The sequence below is a fragment of the Trachypithecus francoisi genome, unplaced genomic scaffold, assembly GCF_009764315.1.
Source record: "Trachypithecus francoisi isolate TF-2019V2 unplaced genomic scaffold, Tfra_2.0 Contig00316, whole genome shotgun sequence".
NCBI lineage: Eukaryota > Metazoa > Chordata > Mammalia > Primates > Cercopithecidae > Trachypithecus > Trachypithecus francoisi.
In genome coordinates this window covers 61,191-83,962 of record NW_022680563.1, presented here as the reverse complement: position 1 = coordinate 83,962, position 22,772 = coordinate 61,191, and the positions used below count along the sequence as shown (strand labels likewise).

The 22,772-nt window shown below is 42.2% G+C and overlaps 1 protein-coding gene and 1 non-coding gene across 2 annotated transcripts in view; one reads left to right on the top strand and one right to left on the bottom strand.

Annotated features, from left to right (window-relative positions):
• Positions 1–22,560, top strand: part of LOC117083270 (ribosome biogenesis protein BMS1 homolog) — a 49,208-nt gene extending 26,648 nt beyond the window's left edge. The window contains 13 exon segments of the mRNA XM_033210729.1: positions 7,529–7,562; positions 7,564–7,600; positions 8,252–8,431; positions 11,138–11,256; positions 11,258–11,324; positions 11,408–11,438; positions 11,441–11,587; positions 11,834–11,892; positions 13,012–13,134; positions 14,045–14,192; positions 14,558–14,733; positions 21,613–21,774; positions 22,218–22,560. Coding sequence (XP_033066620.1) covers positions 7,529–7,562; positions 7,564–7,600; positions 8,252–8,431; positions 11,138–11,256; positions 11,258–11,324; positions 11,408–11,438; positions 11,441–11,587; positions 11,834–11,892; positions 13,012–13,134; positions 14,045–14,192; positions 14,558–14,733; positions 21,613–21,774; positions 22,218–22,448 — 1,514 coding nt within the window. The 3' untranslated portion in view covers positions 22,449–22,560.
• LOC117083274 lies at positions 621–724 on the bottom strand. Its single transcript, XR_004437025.1, has one exon. It is a non-coding gene; the product is annotated as a small nucleolar RNA U13 (small nucleolar RNA).
• Positions 22,561–22,772: the final 212 nt, after the last annotated feature.

The following is a 22,772-nucleotide window of genomic DNA, read 5'->3' as shown; positions in this document are numbered from 1 at the left end:
GACTTTTAGTACAATGTGGAGTAGGAGTGCTGAGAGTGGACTTCCTACGTTGTTCCCAATCTTTTCACCGTTATCTGTTTATTATCATGATAGGGTGTAGAATTTTGTCTAATGCCTTTTGGTGTCAGTTGCTACAGTCATCTGGATATGGGTTTCACTCTTTACTCTTTTGATATAAATTACATTGATCTTTTCAATTTTATTTTTTGAGACACAGTCTTCCTCCATCACCCAGGCTGGAGTGCAGTGGTGCGATCATGGCTCACTGCAACGTTGACCTTCTAGGCTCCAGTGATCCTTCTGCCTCAGCCTCCTGAGTAGTTGGGACTACAAATGTGTGCCATCATACTTGGCTAATTTTTTGTTGTTGTTGTTTGTTTGTTTTGTAGAGCCAGGTCTTACTGTATTGCGCAGGCTGGTCTTCAACTCCTGGCTTCAAGCTATCCTCCCACTTTGGCTTCCCAGTGTTAGGTTTAGGGACAGGAGTCACTGCACCTGGCCCAATTCATTTTTTGAATGATGAACCAGATTTGCATTCCTGGAATAACTCTCACTTGATCATGAATGAAAATGAAGATACAACATATGGAAATATGTGTGTTTTTTGTTTTTTCTTTTCATGTCAGATGGTTAATGTGCTAATGTTGTAACAAGGGTCAAGGGTGGCATATCCCACATACATGCATGAATACCCAGTCATGACACTTATGAACTATGAAAAGATCTCCATGTGAAAATTTTTATAGAAATCTTTTTATGTGTTGTTGGATTCCATTTGATAGTATTTTGTTGAGGACTTTTTCATTCATGAGAGATATTGGTCTGTGGGTTTTTTTGTTTTGTTTTGTTTTCTTTTTGTGGTGTTCTGTCTTCATCTGATTTTGGCATTGGGATAATACTAGCCTCATAAAAAGAGTTGCAAAGTGTTCCCTATTCTGTTTTCTGGAAGAGTTTGCATAGAATTGGGATGAATTCTTTAAATATTTGGTGTAATTCTCCAGTGAAACCATCTGTGCCTGGAGATTTCTTGTTCCAGAAGTTCTTAATTACAAATTTTATGTCTTTAATGGTTATAAGACGATTCAGATTACCTATTTCATCTTGCCTGAATTTTGGTAGTTTATGATTTTCAAGGTATTTCAAGTCCTGTTAGGGAAGTGGAAGTTGCACTGAGTGCCTTCTTGAAGAGACCAGCTTGAGTAGTCTGAGGGTGATGTTTAGAGTATTTGCTTAACACTCTTTAATGGCTGTGGGAGCCTTTTTGATAACCCCTGTTTTATTCGTGATGTTGTTGGGTTGTGTCTTCTCTGTTTTTATCTTTGTCGTAAAATTTATTAGTTTTGTTGATTCTATTCAAATAACCAGCTTTTTGTTTCATTGATTTTCTCTGTTTTTCTGTTTTCAGTTTTATTGATTTCTGCCCTTTATTTTTTATTTTTTTATTTTTTTATTTTTTTGAGACTTAGTTTCACTCTTGTTGCCCAGTCTGGAGTGCAGTGGCACGATCTTGGCTCCCCGCAACCTCCACCTCTTGGTTCAAGTGATTCTCCTGCCTCAGCTTCCCGAGTAGCTGGGATTACAAACATGCACCACCACGCACAGCTAATTTTTTGTTATTTTTTGTAGAGACGGGTTTCTCCATGTTGGTCAGGCTGGTCTCAAACTCCCTACCTCAGGTGATCCACCCGCCTTGGCCTCCCAAAGTGCTGGGATTACAGGCATGAGCCACTGCGCCCGGCCGATTTCTGCCCTTATTATTTCTATTCTTCTGTTTGGGGTTTATTTTGTTCATCTTGAAGTTTCTTAGGTTATTGGTTTATCTTTTCTCATTTCTATTGTGAGCATTTAGTGCTTAAATTTCCTTCTCAGTACTGCTGTGCTGTACCCCACAAATGTTCATGTGTTGTATTTTCATTCATATTTCCTTTGGGACTTCTTTTTGGCCCATGCATTATTTATAAATATGTTGTTTTAATTATCAAGTATTTAGAGAGTTTCCTGTCTTTCTGTTACAGATTTCTAGCTTGATTACATTATGTTCTGAGAACATATTCTTATGATTTGAATTCTTTTAGATTTGCTGTGATTTCTTTTATTGCCCCAAATATACTTCATCTTTGTAGATTTCTATTGGCTTTAAAAATGTGTGTATTTTGCTATTGGGGAGTGGGCTGTTGTACAGATGTCAGATTTTGCTGGTTGACTGTTCAGATCTTTTGTAAATCCTTGCTCCTTTGCTGCCTAGTTTCACTCTGTCACTTATGCTAGAGTGCAGTGGCACGAACATGACTCACTGCAGCCTTGACCTCCTAGGCTCAAGCAGCTCCCCTGGCTTAACCTCCTGAGTAGCTGGTACTGTAGGTGTGTGCCGCCATACCTGGCTAAATTTAAAATTTTTTGGAGAGACGGGGCCTTGCTATGTTTCCCAGGCTCAAACTCCTGGCCACAAGCAATCCTTTGTCTTGGCCTCCCAGAGTGCTGGGATTACAGGCATGAGCCACTGCGTCCAACCTCTGCCTCGTTTTAACAGTTGCTGAGAGGAGGATGTTGAAGTAGATGTCTTCTTGGTGGGTTAATCCTTTTGTCATTAAACAGTTGTTATGGTCACTTCCTTTTCACGCCATTGGTGAAGGAGGGGTCCCTGCCCTAAAGTTTAGAAGATGGCTGAACATGACACCTGGTGTAGATGGATGAGATTGACAGCAGTGTTTTAGTCACATATACCCACAGCTCGGAGGAGAACACTGAATGCCAACCAGGGTCAGATGGGCACCGTACTCTGTAGCGGAGTGAGGGCTGGGGGCTGAGGAGGCAGGCAGGCTTGGTAGTAGTAACAAGAGCGCACAATGACTAATGGTTCCTGAGGGGGAATGCAATTGGCTTGTTTGAATAAATTCATGGGCTGGCAGACAGGTGAAGTGAAACTTCTTAGGCTGAGGTGCAGCAGCTCTGGCTGATAAAAGAACTAGCCAGGTGGGGAGCCTTTCCTGCTGGGTGGCAGGGTAGGAGCTGTCTGTCAGAAACAGGAAAACCCATGGCTAGGCCTTTGGGGCCCTGTAAGGCTCAAAGATGCCAAGGCAGCATAGGAAATTTTAGATCTTAAAATTCAGCGAAGACCCTCTCCAGCTCTGGTAACTTATTTTGCTTGAAGTCTACTTCATGAGATATTAATATATTCATTCCTGCTTCCTTAAAAATTAATGATTATATAAGATATCTTTCTCCATTCTTTTACTTTCAGCCTACTTAGGTCCTTAAGTGAGTTTGAAGTTTCTTACGAACAATATCTAGTTGGGCCATGTGTTTATTATAGGCTCTCCATCAATCTGTCTTTTGGTTTATTTAGACCATTTACATTTAAGGTGCTTATTGTTACATAATTGCTTATGTCTGATGTTTTTATTGTTTACTTTTTTGTTTCCTTTTTCTTTAGCTCCATCTTCATCTATTTCTGTATAATGTTGTTGTGTGTATCTCTTTGTATAGTCTTAAAGTGTTTGCTCTGGATGTTACAATATGCATATTGTAATATAGTAGTCCACTGGTACCAGTATTTACCACTTCAAAGTGTGGAAACCTGCCTTGCATTTATGTCTCTTTACCTTTTCCACTTTTATAAATCACTGGCTTGAACATTAGGTGGTGGTATAGTTTTTGTTTGAGTCGTCAAATGTGATTTTAAGAACTGTGGATTGTCTAGTGTGTGGTTTCCACATTTCTGGTCTTTCCTTTGTCCCTCCTCCCATAGTCCCATATTCATCCCTTCTGCATAAGAACTTTCTGTAGTCATTTTTTTTATTTTGATTTTTTTGTTTTAATTTTTTGTGTAGTGGAAAAGACAGAACATGTTTCTCTAGCCACTTTTTAGCATTTCTAAATTTACCAGGGACAAATTCCTATATTCTCTTCCTCTGAGAATGTCTTTATTTCTCTCTTCATTTCTGAAGGATAGTTTCAGGGGATATAGAATTTGTAGCCAACAGGTTTTTTTGTTTGTTTTTTTGTTTTTAAGCACTTGAAAATGTTGTGCCACTTCCTTCTGGCCTCCATGATTTTAGAGGAGAAATACACTGGCATTTGAGTTGGCGTGTCCCTGCTGGCATTCTGCCTTTTTTGATCTTTGTTTTTAGTTTTGAAAGTTTAATCAGTGTTGCTTTCTTTTGGTATACTTTGAGGTTTACTCATCTTCTTGAATCTGTAAGTTTATATCTTTCACCAAATGTGGGAAGCATCAGGAATCAGTTATTTGCATGCTTTCGCAGCTCTGGTCTCCTGTGGGACTCAGATAACATAAATGCGGGGTCTTTTGTTATTGTCCCACAGGTCCGTGCAGCTCTGTTCATTTGTTTTCAGGTTATTTTCTCTCTGTTGTTCAGACTGGGTGAATTCTGTTGATCAGGTTTCAGCTTCTCCGATTCTCTCCTCTGTCGTCTCCACTTTTACTCAATAGAGCCCATCCAGATAGATTTTTTTTTTATTCTATTACTGTATTTTATATTTCTGTAATTTCCATTTGATTCTTCTTCAGTTTCTTTGCTGACGTTTTCAGTTCTTTGTTTGTTGCCATAGGATTTGTAGTTGCTTGTTGAAGCTTTTTTTTTTTTTTTATACTTTAAGTTCTAGGGTACGTGTGCATAACATGCAGGTTTGTTACATATGTATACTTGTGCCATGTTGGTGTGCTGCACCCATCAACTCGTCAGCACCCATCAAGTCATCATTTATATCATGTATAACTCCCCAATGCAATCCCTCCCCCCTCCCCCCTCCCCATGATAGGCCCCAGTGTGTGATGGATACTGACCGTTATAAGCGATGATGGTTCCAACATCTGCCTATGTGATTTTTTTATTTTTGCAGGCAGTCCTCCTGTTTAAGTTTAGTCTGTAGGTCCTGGTCTACTTTGTGGGCTGTAATTCCAATGACAATTTAATTTCAGAGCCTTCATGGTGTTATTTTGGTCTGTTTGGTGTATCTGGTATCACTGGGGTTCTCCCACCAGTCCCTGCTGATGCCCACCTGAGGGAACAGGGGAGCTGCCTCAGGCTGGGCCACCTGCTGCAGCTAGGTGGGTGGGGAATGGTGGTTTTCTTGGTGTATGGAGCTGGTTTTCTTGTTGTGGGGAAGATCTCCTTTGATCTGGGAGAACTGAGTCTGCCTGGGTTGCCTTCTATTGCTACCTTGGGAGTTGGGAGACTCTGGGCCTGGGTCACCTTCCTATTGGATGAGGTCCAAGGAAACCCCTGGCCACTATACATTCCCTAGTCCTAGAGTCCCTCAGCAGCCTTTTTCTTTCCACCTTTAGGAATTCTCCATTGGTCATCTCCTGTCTATTATTTCTAGAGTTTAGGTTACGCCTCTTAGTCAAGAGGGAATAATGTGTTGTCTTCTCTAGACCAGAAATCCTTAGTGGTAGTTTTGGGTTGTAACTGTGCTAAATAAAGAAAGAATTGGCATATTTGTGATGTCGAGTCTTTCTTTTCAAATGAGGACATATCATCATTCAGTAGATGATATTTACAACACTTACTTCCTTGGGTTGAAGAATGTGGTTAAGGCAAGGAAAGTACTTAACGCAGTGCCTGGTGTGGAGAACACTTACGAGTGCTGGTGGTGATGCCATTTCTTTTGTCCTTTGGTAGCATATTAAAGCTTTTCTTCTTTTTTTAATATAAATTTCCAGTGCATTTCTTGTTAGGTTTATTCCTGTTTTATCCTTTTTTGCTTTTATTACAAATAGGAGCTTCCTATCTATTATAACTTCTACCTGGTTCTTTGGTCCTTATGTGAAAATGTTCTAATAGCCTTCTAAATGTTGCTCTCCCAGGCTGAGGCAGGAGGGTTGCTTGAGCCCAGGAGGTCAAGGCTGTAATGCACTATGATAGCCACTGCCCTCCAACCTGGTCAACAGAGCAAAAACTCTACCATCTCTTAAAATAAGAAGAGTAAGTCAGATCATTCCACTGCCTTGCTCAAAATCCTCCTCAACTTCTCATCTCACTCAAGTAAACCCAAAATTCTTACAACGACCTAGAACTGTGCCATCTAATATGGTGGGCATTAGCCACCTGTAAGTAAATTTAAACCTATTTAAAATAAGATAAAATTTTAAATTTTAATTTAAAATTTAATCTTCAGTCTTGCTAGCCACATTTCAAATGCTTAATAGCCACTTGAAATATTGTAATTTGCTATCGAGTTGGGCAAAGCAGATATATAGCATTTCCACCAGCACAAAAGTTCTACTGGAAACAATTGGTCTAACGTCTGGAAAGGTTATTAACTGCCTGCCTGTGGGCAAAACACACTTCCCTGATGCATTTTTTTGGTGGTTGGTTGATTGATTTTTAGATAACTGGAATTTGGTATCAGCAGTTATTTGTGTGATTTAAAATTTTAAAAACTTGTATCTTGAAGAGAATACAGAATATTACAACTAAAAAAAAAGTTGCTCTCCCAAATGAGTTTTAACTTGTCTATGTCTTTCATTGTTTTTTCTTTCCCCTTTTTTTTTTTTTTTTTTGACACAGGGTCTCACTCTGTCACCCAGGCTGGAGTTCAGTGACGCAATTATGGCTCACTGCAACCTCTGCCTCCCCGGCTCCCAAAGTGCTGGGTTTATAGGCGTGGGCCACTGCACCCTGCCTTACTTGTCTATTTCTTTTAAAAATAGAACCTATAATTGAGCCCAGAGCTGCAAAAACAAATGAAGGAATGAATGAGTGAATTAGCTCTTCCCATGGGTTTGGTGCTCTACTCTTAATCTAAATGCTGTGTTTTATATACTCTAAGATTTCCCCTAGGTGTGTTACACGACTGTGTTGGTTGAACTTACATTGAGACTCCTTTTAACATGTGCTGGTATCAGCGTGGGGCTTTTCTATTCACTCTTTGAAGTGTTCGTTTGGGGGACATAGATAGACCTCTATGTCTCTCATAAAGAGTATCCATTGGCTGGATGTTTTGGCTCATGCCTGTAATCCCAGAGCTTTGGGAGACTGCAACAGGAGGATCACGAGGTCAGGAGTTCGAGACCAGCCTGGCCAATATGGTGAAATCCCATCTCTACTAAAAATATAAAAATTAGCCAGGCCTGGTGGTGGGCACCTATAATCCCAGCTACTCGGGAGGCTGAGGGAGGAGAATTGCTTGAACCTGGGATGCGGAGGTTGCAGTGAGCCAAGATCGTTCCTGTGCACTCCAGCCTGAGTGACAGAGAGAGACTCTGTTTCAAAAAAAAAAAAAAGAGTGTCCATTATCTATACTGGAAAAATTGAAACTGATTTTGACATGAAGTTGACATGAATGTGGATTGGGTCCATTTAGCCTACCTAAACAGATGATGAAATACTAACTGTTTTACAAAGCATTCCCCAGTGCAAAGTTTTGCCTGTGTCTGTGTGTGCAGTGACGGGAATGATGTGAATAAGGCTTGGAAAGCGGAGCACACTGTGGGCCTGTGGTGGGTGGGGCCAGCAGCACATGCATGCCTGGCTCACCGAGCAGCCTTTGGGTGTGCTTTTCCCAGAGGGGTTCTATGGTGATTTTGAAGACTTGGAAACGGGACATGCACAAGGGAAAATCAGACCCCGATACTCAGGTATGACTTTGCTGTGGCTGGTTGTTCTTGGTCATTGTGTTCTGAGAGAGGCCCACATTGAGAAATGCAAATCTTACTTGTGATGTGTGAAGATTGCAGACTGGATGGATAGATTTCTTACTAAAGGGTGGTGGGAATGTTGGGGCCAGAGAGAAGCTTCCTTGTTTACTTGTTAAGTTTTGGATGACAATTACTACCGTTTCTTGCCACAGTCATTTGCCAAGTCTGCTGTGATTTTTCATTCACAGAAGTCTTAGCTCCTCGGGCTTACATTCCACTGTTGCCATCATTCTCCTCCTCTTAAATTTAAGTGTCATTTAAAAGAACGAAGTCCCTGTTCTCCCTAATATTTCTTTAGAACAGGGTCTGGGAGCATCTCCGTAAGGGACACATCTATTATTTTTATTCTAGTTTGTGTTCCCAGCTAGCTTAAGGAATGGCAGCTAATTGTAATGCAGATGTAACCATTTCCTGTAGCAGTACCATGTTATTCAGAGACAAAGGTTGTCAACGTTGTGTTTTGTTTTGTTTTATTGATAGTGATAACAGATTTTGCTAAGATTTTTGTTTAAATCGAACTTTAAAAAATCTAATGTTTAAAGAAAAGACCTTCATAAACATACACAAAATTTTTTCTTCTGGAAATTTAAGAATGAACATATAGAGAAAGAACTTTTTAAGGAAGAAATTGACCCCGATGAAGAAGAAAGTGCCAAGAAAAAGCATTTGGATAAGAAGAGAAAATTGAAGGAGATGTTTGATGCAGAATATGATGAAGGAGAAAGCACATATTTTGATGATCTTAAAGGAGAAATGCAGAAACAAACACAGGTGAGAAGCCTCCGTTCCTCTCAGCCCCTTGTCAAGACTATCATAGCACAGGAATCCCTGATTTTGTTTGGGTCTCTGCTTCCTATCCTGCTTCTGTGCCTTTCATTTGGACTCCTGGGTAGAGATGTATGTGAGTGTGTTTATTAATGCAGTGAGCTCATTGTTTCTGCAGTCAGAAGGTCACCAGAAAAAGATCCATACCTATTTTATAACAAGAATTAGGAAACAGAAATGACTGAGGCATGGTCTCTACTTTTGAGACTTTTACAATGTAGTGATCTGAGACTGTGTGTTCATTTCGGTGCAAGCATTGGCTGCCTATTCTGATCGCTGCTCCTTGATTTGAATGGCAGGTGATCAGTGGCCCGTGCGGCTTATGGACACACCAGAGCTCCCAGGAGGAGTGCTCTGAAAACTCATCCTGGTCAGAGTTCAGAAGGACATGTGGAGTGTAAGGTCCGATGCAGAGATAAAGGGATATGGTGTGGCACTTCTGCCTGGGGGTGCTGAGCAGGTTGCTGGAGGCGGTGATCTCACTCTGAAGGAGACAGACACAGAAACATGTGTGCAGCTGATGGTGAGCATCTGAGTTGCGCCTTGTTAGTGAGGCTAGGAGTGCCTGTGTAAGCTGGAACAGATCTAGGTCTTCATTTAGTCAAAGAACTATCTCCTGATTAGGCATTAGCTTCGTGGTTGCTAGTCTGTGTTGACCTTTGATTGGCATGACTAGGCTAACAATGAAGTTTTTGCTTCACAACATTTACAATTTAAAATTACCTAGAGCCTTGTGGGCCATTGGAAAAGACTGAATGTTTCACTCTGAAATGGGAGTCCTTGGAGGGATTTGAGCAGAGGAGAGACATTCAGGTAATCAGATCACTCTGCCAAAAGATCAGTCGGGTGGCACAAACCAGAGAGCTGGCAGTGGAAATGAGACAAAGTCAAACCCGGATAGACTTTATTTGGAAGCTGGGTCAGTAGGATTTCCTGGTGGACTGAATGTGGGGTGTGTGAGAGAAAATGAGGATGGTGACTGGAAGTTCCTGGAAGGATGGGTTGTTGTAAGTTAGACAGGAAACCCTCTGCAGATGCAGCTTTGGAAAGATGATGTTTGGGTCGGCTGGGTGTCATGCAGACAAGTGGAGTGTCAGGTCTGGAGAGAGGTCTGGTCAGGGACTTAGATGTACAGCCCTCAGCATGTAGATGCCACTTAACGTTGTCAGGTGGCCGGGGAGTGAGTGTAGAGTGAGTGGAAGGAGCAAGACTGGCATGGGCGAGATGGGGCGACTGTGGCTGTGAGGCCTGAGCAGTGCCCAGGCAGGAGAAGCAGTGTGAGCATGCAGGCACACGGGAAGCCAGTTGTACATGGAGGCGAAGCGTTGTTCAGACCCTGCTGCCATGTTAACTATGGTGAAGGCAGAGTTGACCACTGGAAGAGTCCTTCAGTGTGGAGGCCTTCATCAATCTTGGCAAGCACCAATTTTCATGGATGTAGGAGAATGGGAGCAGAGGAACTGGAAGCTGTGACTGCAGAAAACTTTTGTGGGGTTTTGCTGCAGAGAGAAGCAGAGAAATGGAGCAGTTGTTGGTGGAAAAAGTGGAATCAAAAGGTTTTGAGATAAGAGAGGGAACAGAGGGAAGAGCTATTGGAATAAAGTCCAGGAAGAGTGGCTGGTGTCTAATGAGGCAGTGATGTGTGGCCTTGAGTAGAGGCCTGGACAAATCATCTGTTCCTGAGCTGCCCGTAGAACTTTCTGTGATCATGGAGATGCATGTCTGTTCTTCCCAATATTGTAACCCTGGCCGCAGGTTGATATGGACCACTTCCAGTGTGACTAGTATGATTGAGGAACTGCATTTTGAATATTACCTAATTGTAATTAATTTTAATTTAAACAGCCACACATAGCTCCCCTATGGGCCAGGTCAGAGCTCTGATAAGGCTGGATATGGGAGGAAACCCTGGTAGAGGGTTGACCATGGAGGTTCTTTTGGTTTTGGAGTGAATCAGGAAACAGCCATCAGCTGAGTGGAGGTGAGGGTGGTGTTGGGTGTTTGAAGATGGGAAAAGTGTGAAAGAATTGTTTGGAGAGGAAGAAAAGAAGGTGTGGACTGGAGACATTTCCAGTGTTCAGGCACGCAGGGCTCCACAGAGTTATCTACATTTGCTGTCCCTTGGATCAACAGAGAAGAAAACAGTTGGGACATATTCTGAGCAGACTGTAGAGGTAAAATGTGTAGGTTTTTTTTTTTTGTTTCTTGCTTTTTGTTTTTTGAGACAGAATCTCGCTCTATTGCCCAGGCTGGAGTGCAGTGGCACAATCGCAACTTACTGCAACCTCCGTCTCCCGGGTTCAAGCAGTTCTCTCACCTCTGCCTCCTGAGTAGCTGGGACTACAGGCACACACCACCACACCCAGCTAATTTTGGTATTTTTAGTAGAGACGGGGTTTCACCATGTTGGCAAGACTGGTTTCAAACTCCTGATCTCATGTGATCCGCCTGCCTCGGCCTCCCAAAGCGCTGGGACTACAGGCGTGAGCCTCTGTGCCTGGCCAAATGTGTAGTATTTTTAATAGGATAAAGCCTACATAATTCTGTCCATAGTTTCTTTATTTAGAAATTGCTCCTTTGTTCATGTTAATCTTATGTTTATTACAGGTAACGGCATATGGGTTTGCTTTTTTTTTTCCCTGTCATGTGTAGCTGAATCGCGCAGAATTTGAAGATCAAGATGATGAAGCCAGCGTTCAGTATGAGGGTTTTCGACCTGGGATGTACGTCCGCGTGGGGACTGAAAATGTTCCCTGTGAATTTGTGCAGAACTGACCCCCATTACCCCATTATCCTGGGTGGCTTGAGCAACAGTGAGGGAAATGTTGGATACGTGCAGGTGAGTCCCTTTGCTGGGTATTTGGTGCCTGAGGCTCTGTGAATTTCCCCTCCATCAATCATCTTACCCTCTCGTCCCCTCAGACACATCTGAAGAAACATCGCTGGTATAGGAAATCCTCAAATCCTGAGACCCAATCATATTTTCTGTAGGGTGGAGGAGGTTTCAGACCATCCCGCTCTATTATATCGAAGACCACAATGGAAGAAAAAAGCTTCTAAAGTATACCCCACAGCACGTGCATTGAGAAGCAGCCTTTTGGGGTAAAATATGGTTACAATAACTTGCTTATTGCCAAGATTACACCTTACAGGCTGCATAATTACAGCTTTGTGCTTTTCCTCTCATAAAATTCCACTCCTAAGATTTTTCTCTTTTCTGGGAGCGGGGAGGTGGTTTGGAGTATATATGTAAATCTATATCCAAATGTAAATATCCATATCCAATATGTAAAACTGGAATCTAAAATTTGTGGTTTACTATATTTCTTTTTTTCCTTTTCCTATAAGGCCCTATCACTCCACAGGGAACTGGTTTCTTGGCAATACAGTCTGTCAGTGGCGTAATGGTAACTATCTTGGATGATTTCTTTTACAGATTGGTTTGAGAAATGTATCCTGAATGTGGGTTATATGCATGAGACTTTTAAGTTGAAAAGTACTCATTTTTATTAATATAAAGTAAATTTCCCTTTGCTTTTACTCTTCCTACATCCTTTTCAGTAGGGTGTGGGATTAAAGGAGGGGAGGTGGAAGAATTATAATGGTACATTTCCTATTTTTGTGCATCTTTTGGATTTATTTATCTAAGCAAGTACTTAAGCAGTGCTCACCATGTGCCAAGCACTATATGAGGTTGTGAGGAGCCATCAGAGACCAGCCAGACACGAGACTCCCTGCAGCGTGCTGGGGTAGCAGTCTGTTCACACCATTTTCATTTGACCAGTCAGGCAGGGCAGGGTTTATCGGTCCCATTTAACAGAGAAGAAAGCAGAATAATGAGCAGATGGAATCTGCCCTGGAGGTCCAAATTTTAATTTCCTAAACATTGCAACTGTATTTTCTTTTCCATTTCATTCCAAATAAATCATTATAGTGAAATAACATTCCTCTGAAATCACTCTCGGGAAAGTACTCAAGTAGCCCTTGGTTTTTTGTTTGTTTGTTTGTTTGGTTTGTTTTGTTTTGTTTTGTTTTTTGAGACAGAGTCTCAGTCTGTCATCCAGACTGGAGTGCACTGGCACGATCTTGGCTAACTGCAACCTCTGCCTCCTGGGTTTAAGCGGTTCTCCTGCCTCAGCCTCCCAAGTAGCTGGGATTACAGGTGTGCACCACCATGCCAAGCTAATTTTTGTGTTTTTAGTAGAGACGGGATTTCGCCATGTTGGCCAGACTGGTCTCGAACTTCTGGCCTCAGGTGATCCGCCCACGTCAGCATCCCAAAGTGCTGGGATTACAGGTATGAGCCACTGTGCCCGGCCTCATGTCACCCTTGTTATTTTGGCTTACTAACTTTAGTTTTGGATTGCTTTTGTCAGACCACTGGGTTGCAAGTTCAGATAGTCTCTCCTGTTTTTCTTAGCTAATTGTAAGTAAAATTCACTTTGGTAATGTATTGTGTCACATAGAATTGAAGTTTTTCTCTTGCTGACATTATTCCTATTTTCAAATTTTGGGGTTCCTGTTAGCCTGATTTTCGGATAGCTGCCACAGGAGTTGTCCTTGATCTGGATAAATCCATAAAAATTGTGAAGAAATTAAAGCTAACTGGTTTTCCATATAAAATTTTCAAGAACACTTCATTTATTAAGGTCTGTATATCTATATATTCTCATATGTATAAATATCCATATTGTTTGAGAAAAGGAATGAAATACCTCTAAAATATGGGCCTCATGTTTTTAGAAAAGTATTTGAAATCTTTTATAAACTTCATATTTTGTTTGCTCCTTTATATTCTGTTACTTAACTATGCCAAAGAAAGCAGTAGTAAAACAGCTATTTAGGAATTGAGGCTGTTACTCATGACTTCCATGTGAGACTGCGACAGAAGTCATATTGAAAATATGTCATTTTATCCACTGGCTTTTGTTTCCGACTTTTTAAATTTGTGTTAAGAAAGGGAAAAAAATCACAAGTTTGTCTAACCATTCAGTAGAAAAATCGACAAAGCATTTGCAGACAACTTGGCAAGGGTACAGAGAAATGGATGTACTGTTTTCAGTATTTGGGGAGGGTGGTTTGAGCAGCATTTATTGACAATTTCATTAGTGGGGATGTTTTCATTAGAAACACAGAGTTAGGAAGATCATAAAATTGTTCTTGCAATATAAGGTAATAATACCACCGGCGTGTATCTTACTGTTTTCATGTTCTAAGTGCATGCACCTGAGTAAAAGGATCTGAGCTGCAGTCCAGTCTGAGAGATGCCAGCAAAGGCTGTCTAGGCCAGTTCAGTCCAGTAAATCCCTCTTCGATCTTCTCTTCCACACAGACAGCAGTGATGAGCATGCCCATGAACCCACATGATTATTTTGGGGGAAATGAAAGGGTTGTATTTTTGAGGTATTCCACTTTCAGGGGCAAATACATTTTGATTATTGTATCACCCTTCAGTGAGTTGTTTTTGTCCTTTAACCAAATATGTATCTTTGAAGTAAGAAGTAAAGCATAAAGTATATGATTTTGTGTGTGTGTGTGTTTATCTTACTATACCTATAGGGAATGTTTAATTCTGCCTTGGAAGTGGCCAAATTTGAAGGTGCTGTGATTCGAACTGTCAGTGGGATAAGGGGGCAGATCAAGAAAGCGCTCCGAGCTCCAGAAGGCGCTTTCCGGGCCAGCTTTGAGGATAAATTGCTGATGAGCGGTGAGTGTCTTGAGTAGTGTTCAGGGCAGAGTGTTACCATTCATGCTTGACCTCTAGCCGGTGTGATGAGAGGCTGGAGTCAGGTCTCTAGAGGCTAGAGTCAGGTCTTTAGAGAGTTGAGCGGCTCCAGCCTTAGATCTCCCAGTCTTACGCGGTGTGCCCATTCACCTTGTGTCTGCAGTCCCCTGGCCACACCCAGTAACAGTTCTGTGATCTATGAGAATAGTTTCCTTAGCAAGCTTTCCCTTCAAATACTTTGCAGCCAGGCAGAGAAGTTTGGAGTGAAGGTTTTTTTCTTTGTTTCTTCGCAATATGGATATGAATCTTCTTTTGAAAATGTTAAAGTAAATTACCTCTCTTTTCAGATATTGTCTTCATGCGAACTTGGTATCCTGTTTCCATCCCAGCCTTCTATAACCCAGTAACATCTTTGTTGAAACCAGTGGGTGAGAAAGACACCTGGTCAGGAATGCGGACCACAGGCCAACTCAGGCTCGCCCATGGAGTCAGACTAAAGGCAAACAAGGACTCTCTGTATAAGGTACTCGTTGCGTGTGTGTTAGGGGAGATGAAGCCTGTGCTCTCCAGACAGGGAGTAACACAGATACTTTTCTATAATTTCGTACGTGCTTTGAATGTTCAAGTGTAAAGTCTAACGTTAAATTTGATTGAACAACTGTATATTCATGGAATATTTTGGAATGGAACACCAAAAAATGGTAATAGTGGTTCTTTCTGGATTGAAGACAAACTTATCTTTTTTAAAATAAGTTTTATTTTATATATTTGAGGTTGAACACATGATCTTAAAGGACACATATAGATATTAAACTGGTTACTATAGTGAAGCAAATTAATATATCTACCATCTCACATAGTTTTTTTGTGTGTGACAAGAACAGCTAAAATCTACTGATTTAACAAAAATCCCAAAGACAATACATTTTTATTAACTATAGCCCTCATGATGTACACTAGATCTCTAACTTGTTCATCCTACATGTCTGCTACTTTGTATTATTTTAATGTACGTCTCCCCATTTCCTATTGGTCATTTCCTATTTGGCCCATTTTTCAACTGAGTTTTTTTTGCTATTATGTTATGAGTTCTTTACTGATTTTTGGATATTAACACTTTACCAGATATGCGGTTTGCAAATATTTCTTCCAGTCTGTAGGTTCCCTTTTCATTTCGTTGGTTGTTTCCTTTGCTGTGCAGAAGCTTTTTAGTTTCATGCAGTCCTCCTTGTTTACATTTGTAGCCTGGCTTGTGGTGCGATATACAAAAATTATTGCTAAGGCCAATGTCAAGAGGCTTTTCCCCTTGTTTTCTTCTAGGAGTTTTATGGTTTCAGGTCTTATTTAGGTCTTAGGTCTCATATCTGTTTTGAATTAATTTTTGTGTGTGGTGTATGATCAGGGTCCAATTTTATTCTTTTGCATGTGAAAATCCAGTTTTCTCAGCACTATTATTAAAGAGACTATCTTTTTTTCCATTGTGTTGTCTTATTTGCCCTTGTCAAAAATTAGTTGACAGTATATGATTTATTTCAGGTCTCTATTCTGTTCCATTGGTCTATTTTTTTTTGTTTTTATGCCAGCACCATACTGTTTTGATTACTATAGCTTTGTAATACAATTTTAAATCAAGAGGTGTGATGCCTCCAACTTCTTCTTTCACAGTAATCTGTTGGCCATTTGGGGTTTTTTGTGGCTCCATATGAGTTTCAGGATTGTTTTTTCTTTTCTTTCTTTTTTTTTTTTTTTTTTTGAGACAGAGTTTCACTCTGTCACCCAAGCTGGAGTGCAGTGGCATAATCTTGGCTCACTGCAACCTCTGCCTCTGGATTCAAGCAATTCTCCCGCCTCAGTCTCCCAAGTAGCTGGGATTACAGGCACATGCCACTATGCCTGACCAGTTTTTGTAGTTTTAGTAGAGACAGGGTTTCATTATGTTGGCCAGGCTGGTCTCCAACTCCTGACCTTGTGATCAGCCACTGCGGTCTCCCAAAGTGCTAGGATTATAGGCGTGAGTCACTGCGCCTGGATTGTTTTTTTCTGTTCTGTAAAGAATGCCATCAGAACTTTGATGAGGATTGTGTTAAATCTGTATATTTGCTTTGGGTAGTGTGAACATTTTAACAATATTAATTCTTCTGATCCATAAACATCAGAACTTTGATGAGGATTGTGTTAAATCTGTATATTTGGCCGGGCGCGGTGGCTCAAGCCTGTAATCCCAGCACTTTGGGAGGCCGAGACGGGCGGATCACGAGGTCAGGAGATCGAGACCATCCCGACTAACACGGTGAAACCCCGTCTCTACTAAAAATACAAAAACTAGCCGGGCGAGGTGGCCGGCGCCTGTAGTCCCAGCTACTCGGGAGGCTGAGGCAGGAGAATGGCGTAAACCGGGAGGCGGAGCTTGCAGTGAGCTGAGATCTGGCCACTGCACTCCAGTCCGGGCGACAGAGCGAGACTCTGCCTCAAAAAAAAAAAAAAAAAAAAAACAAAAACAAAAAAAAAAAAACAAAAAAAAAATCTGTATATTTGCTTTGGGTAGTGTGAACATTTTAACAATATTAATTCTTCTGATCCATAAACACAATATTAATTCTTCCATTTGTTCATGTCTAAATTTCTCTCATCAGTGTTTTATGGTTTTCAAGTGTACACATCTCTCACCTTCTTGGTTAAATTTATTCCTAAGTTTTTGTTTTTCTTTGATGCTGTTGTAAATGAGATTATTTTCTTGTTTTCTTTGTCAGCTAGGTTATTTGTATATAGAAATGAGACTGATTTTTTTATGTCGAGTTTATACCTTGCAGCTTAACTGAATCAATTTAGTAGTTCTCACAGTTTTTTTGTGGAATCTTTGGAGTTTTTTAGATAAAGGATCTTGTCATCTGCAAATAGAGATGATTTTACTTCTTTAATTTAGTTGCCTTTTTCTTTTTTTGTTTCTCGTCTGATTGCTCTTGCTAGTACTATGTTGAATACAAGTGACAAGACTGGGCATCCCTATCTTGTACTCAATCTTAGTGGAAAAGCTTTCAGTTGTTCCTCACTAACTATGATGTAGGCTGTGGGTTTTTCATAAATGGTCTTTATTATGTTGAGAAACTTTCCTTCTATACATAAACTATTAAGAGGTTTTATCAAGAAAGGTTGCTAAACTTTGTTAAATGCTTTTTCTGCATCAATTGAGGTGACCATGTGGTTTTTTCATTTTGTTAATGTGATATATCACATTGATTGATTTACATATATTAAACCAGCCTTGCATGCCAGGGATAAATCCCACTTAAATATGATGTATAATGTTTTTGATGTGTTGTTGAATTCTATTTGCTAAAATTTTTTTAGGATGTTTGCATCAGTGTTTAATTTTTTGGAGAAGTTGACCTGTAGTTTTTGTTTGTTTGTTTTGTGTGTGTGTTTGTGTGTGTGTGTGTTTTGGTTTGGCTTAGGTATTAAGGTAATACTGGCCTGGTAAAATGTGTCTGGAATTATTTCCTCTCGCTCTGTTTTTGCCAAGAGTTTAAGAAGTAAAATTCCATGGGATGGGAGTGACGCTGGACATGGGAGTGACATGATAGTGACTCTGGACCCTGTAGTGGTGGGACACAGCAGCATCCCAGTCTCTGTGAGGCCAGGCGCAGCATCAGCAAGGACCCCAGAATGGTGGAGCACTACTGTGGCTTGGGCCGTTGGGGGCAGGGACCAGTGCAGCAACTACTTCTCTCCCTGGGGAGGCAGGTGCCTGGGCAACTCAGATTCTCCAAACACAAGTCCAGTTCCAAGGAAGCAGAGTTCTACAGTTGTTTGTCCTGAAGGGCAAGGTACCCCAGTTCAGCCAATGCCATTTTCCTGGGATGTGGGGGTGGGTGCCATGTTGGCTCATCTGTGGCAGGTGTGGCTGCTCAGCTCAGCTAAGACACTGATTCCCTGTGAAGCGGGGCAGTGCTTCAGCTCTTGTGCAGTGGGGGGTGTGACTGCTCAGAGTGGCCAAGGCACTGATTCCCTGGAAAGCAGGGCACTAAGTCAGCTCAGGCCCCAAGGGGCAGGGCGCAATGACAGCTGGGAGGGGAGGGGCACAGCAGCGTGGCCCCACAGGTTGGGGTGTATGCTGTGATGTGGACTTCGTTTGTTCCCACCAGCATTCATGTTGAAATTTGATTCCAAATGTGGTGGTGTGGGAGGTGGGGCCTAGTGGGAGGTATTTGGGTCACAGGGGCAGATCCTTTATGAATAGATCAATGCCTTTTCATGGGACTGGATTAGTTACCAGCAGTGGATTATCAGAGTGAGTTCAGCTTCCTAGACTCTCGTGTTTCCTCTCTTGCCATGTGAACCCTTTGCATATACCTGTTTCCCCTTCCACTTTCCCCATGAGATGAAACAGCACAAGACCCTCACCAGATGTGCTGCCCAATCTCAGACTTTTCAGACACAAGCAGGGTGAGCCAAATAAACCTTTTTTATAAAATAAGTTACTGAGTCTCAGGTATTCTGTTACAGCCATACTAAATGGCCTAAGAGTGTAACAGCAGCTCGGGGGTGGTGGGCTACTAGGCGGGGGTGATACAGAGCAACAAACCCTGAGGATGGTAGAAGGGTGCGGTGGCTGCTCACCCTGGGCGGGACATGCTCCCGAAGTGGTTCCGGGTCCAGGAGGTCACGTTGCAGCAGCAGCTGGTCCATGGGGGTGGGGCGCAACGTCAGTTCCTTTTCTGAGGGGAGTGCTGGGGCTGCTGGGCCCCTCTTGCTTCCTTATCTCCGCAGGGAGACATCCCCTCTGCTTCAGGCTGATCCCTCTGGGGATGGGTGGTGGGGGGCAGATGTTTCCTTCTCTCCTTTATGTGACCTTCCTAGTTTTCTGTGCTCTACTGGATTTCTGCTACTCCTTGATGCACTCTGGGGCTCTCCTTTAGTGACTTTCATCAAAATATAGTTGTTTGCTGCTTTGGCTGTCTTTGTCAGGGGACGAACGCAAGGGACTATTGATTGGCCCCTTGCTAATGTCCCTCCGTCTTAAACTTTTCACTGGGTACTCTTTTGAACTATTTTTTCCCCACCATATACATGTATTTTTAAAACATTAATGTGCTAATTTCTATTGAAGCAATGTGGATTTTTCTGAAAGTTTTAATGTTTTAATAAGCTTTTTATTGAAATGTTAATGTACATACAGAAGAGTGCCCAAATCATAAGTGTGCAGCTAGATGAACTGTAGCACACCAGGCTGCCACACCCTGGACCAAGCAGTAGCCTCGCCCTGTGGCCTTTCCCAGGCACTGCCACCCCAACCCACAAAATAGCTACTTTCCCAGTTCCTGACGTAGATTTGTTCTGCCTGGTTTTGACTTTTATAAAATACAGCACATTCTATTTAGCCTGGCTTCTTTGGATCAGTATTACAGGACACATCCATGTTCTTGTCTATGGCAGACATTGATTTATTGTCATGGTTGAGTTCCATTATATGACTGTGTCACCATTTATCCATTGATGGGTAAAATGATTTCCTGTTTTTGGCCGTTATCCCACAGCCCTTAACACTAACGTCTGGATATGGGACTTGCAGGTATGCAGGGGCACACATACTGCTGCTGGAGGATCCCTGAGTGGGGTGGAGACTCCAGGGCACCTGTGCTCTGCTTCAGTGTGGAGGCTTCTGTGTCGTGTTCTGGGAGCACAGCGGCTTGGCCTCCACCAACAGCACAGCTTAAAGAGTTCCTTCTATTCCATATGCTTGCCGACAATTGGCCTCTTCAGGGTTTGTTTGTTTGTTTTTTTAAGGTTTTCAGTGCCTGCCTGGACTTGTGTTTTCATTTAGATTTTGGTTTCTTAGAACTTTCGTTATTCTCTTCACAGCTTAACAATGCATTTGAAAAGATGTGTTTTCATGTGGAGTATTCAGTTTTGTAATAAGAGGGTTGTTCAAGGCATCAGTCTGCCACGCTGCTAGAAACAGAAGTCTCCCAGGCATTTCTTTTTATATAGAGTAGTTAATGAAATTTTGAACCGTCTTACATGAATTTTTATTAAAATACACTTCAGGATGTGGTGCCCATTATCCATTCTACTCTTTTGTAAGAAGCAGATTTCTCTGAATTCTTGAATTCAAAAACAATTGGGGTTCCTAAACAGAGAATATGGAATATTATTGGGGATGATGTCTTTAATAATACATTTCAAGATAGCAGAAACTTGTTCTATATAGATGACTTTAATAAAAGCCTAGGGCAAAACTTTCAATTTATTAACAGTATTTATGAGGCAGTTAAGAATCTGGGTCATCTCCATCTCCACTAAAAATACAAAAATTAGCCAGGCATGGTGGTGGGCACCTGTAGTCCCAGCTTCTTGGGAGGCTGAGGCAGGAGAATGGTGTGAACCCGGGAGGTGGAGGTTGCAGTGAGCTGAGATCGTGCCCCTGCACTCTATCCTGGGCAACAGAGCAAGACACTGTTTCAAAAAAAAAAAAAAAAGAAAAGAAAAAGAATTTGGGTCATCTCAATTAAACATAGAATTTAAGATTACCTTGAAAATTCAGTACAGAGTATTTTGCCTTCAAAATTGTTTTTTGAGTCTCCCTTCTTTCACCAGCCTTCCATCAGAAATAGTATAAAGTTAAACTTCTTAATTAGAATCAGGAATCAGGACTCTGGCTGCTGATTGAAGGAAGAACTATCCTTAAATCCAGAGTGGGCCGGGCATGGTGGCTCATGCCTATAATCCTAGCACTTTGGGAGGCCAAGGCAGGTGGATCACCTGAGGTCAGGAGTTCAAGACCAGCATGACCAACATGGTGAAACCCCATCTCTACTGAAAATACAAAAATTAGCTGGGTGTGGTGGTGTGCGCCTGTAGTCCCAGATACTTGGGAGGCTGAGACAGGAGAATTGCTTGAACCCAGGAGGTGGAGGTTGCGTGAGCTGGCATCTTGCCACTGCACTCTAGCCTGAGCAACAGGGCGAGACTCCATCTCAAAAAAAAAGGTAAATCCAGAGTGGTTGATAGTCAAGATGAAAAGCTAGATTATTTTTGTTAGGCTGGGAAATAAGCACCTCAGTGCCCCAAAAATAAGGCCTGAAATTTCCATTAAAAGAAACTGGGATCTATTCATCTGCTCTGTTGAGACCCCATAGTTCCATACATAGAAATGGGCACAGAGGGCTTTGGGGGGAGAGTTGTAAGTGTAAGCTCTCTGTTCCTCTGTATACTGAGAATTGTGGGTGTCCACTGAGGCAGTTCATATTTGGCAGATGATTGAGACCTGATTTCTCAGGGCCAGTGGACTCTGGTGTTGCTGATCTTGTGGAAAAGTCAACCCAATGAGAAGATTTTATGCAGAAGTTTTAAATGCACATTGGTCATAATTTGAATATGTCACGGTCTTTATTTTTCTTTTCAGCCAGTCCTAAGGCAATCCTGAGGCAAAAATTCACTGCAGATTCCAAAAGCCTTGCAGAAGGCCCTGCCATTTAAGAACAAGCCCAAGACCCAAGCAAAGGCAGGCAAAGCGCCGAAGAACAGGTGGAGACCGGCCGTCATACGCGAGCCTCATGAAAGAAAGGTACTGTCGCCCATGCCGTACTGCACACTGCATTTAGATAGGAAAGAATGCTCTCGGCAGCACACTTCCTGTTTCTACTGCAGTCTCAGTTATTCAGGGCACTGGAACTAAAATCAGAGGAAGAGCCAGAGTCTGTTTCCCTTCCTTTGCCTGGTCCTGCTCTGCCCTGTGCTTTTGATGGGGATAACAGGCACATGGCTGGGGAATTCCTCTGTCTTGGTTAGCTGCACACAGTGTCCACAGAATGATGAACACAGGTGGTAAAGGTAAAATGTGATCACACCTGTGTCTCCATGCCAACAATGACTTCCTAGCGCAGGATGCATTTTCATGCAGTTAATATTCATTTGGATCGTGGGTTGCCTCTAGTCTTAGTGTTTAGGATGAGAGTGTGTCAGGTGGCTGAGAGCATTCTGATACTCAATGGCTTTTGTCCTGGTCAGATCCTCGCGCTGCTGGATGCTCTGAGTACGTTGCACAGTCAGAAGATGAAGAAGGCCAAGGAGCAGCAGCACCTGCACAATAAGGAGCACTTCAGAGCCAAGCAGAAGGAGGAGGAGGAGAAGCTGAAACGGCAGAAGGACCTCAGGAAGAAGCTCTTCCGAATTCAGGGGCAGAAGGAAAGAAGCAACCAGAAGTCCAGTTTGAAGGGGGCTGAGGGCCAGTTGCAGTGAGCCTTTGGACTGGAGGGACTGTCCCTGGATCTGCGGAGGTGGACAGTTTCAAACATCACAGTTTGAATGCCTGTGAATGACAAGTCAGTGGGCAAGAGCTCAAAAGATGTCTCTACCCGGCCGGGCGCGGTGGCTCAAGCCTGTAATCCCAGCACTTTGGGAGGCCGAGACGGGCGGATCACGAGGTCAGGAGATCGAGACCATCCTGGCTAACACGGTGAAACCCCGTCTCTACTAAAAAGTATTAAAAAAAATTAGCTGGGCGAGGTGGCGGGCGCCTGTAGTCCCAGCTACTCGGGAGGCTGAGGCAGGAGGCAGGAGAAT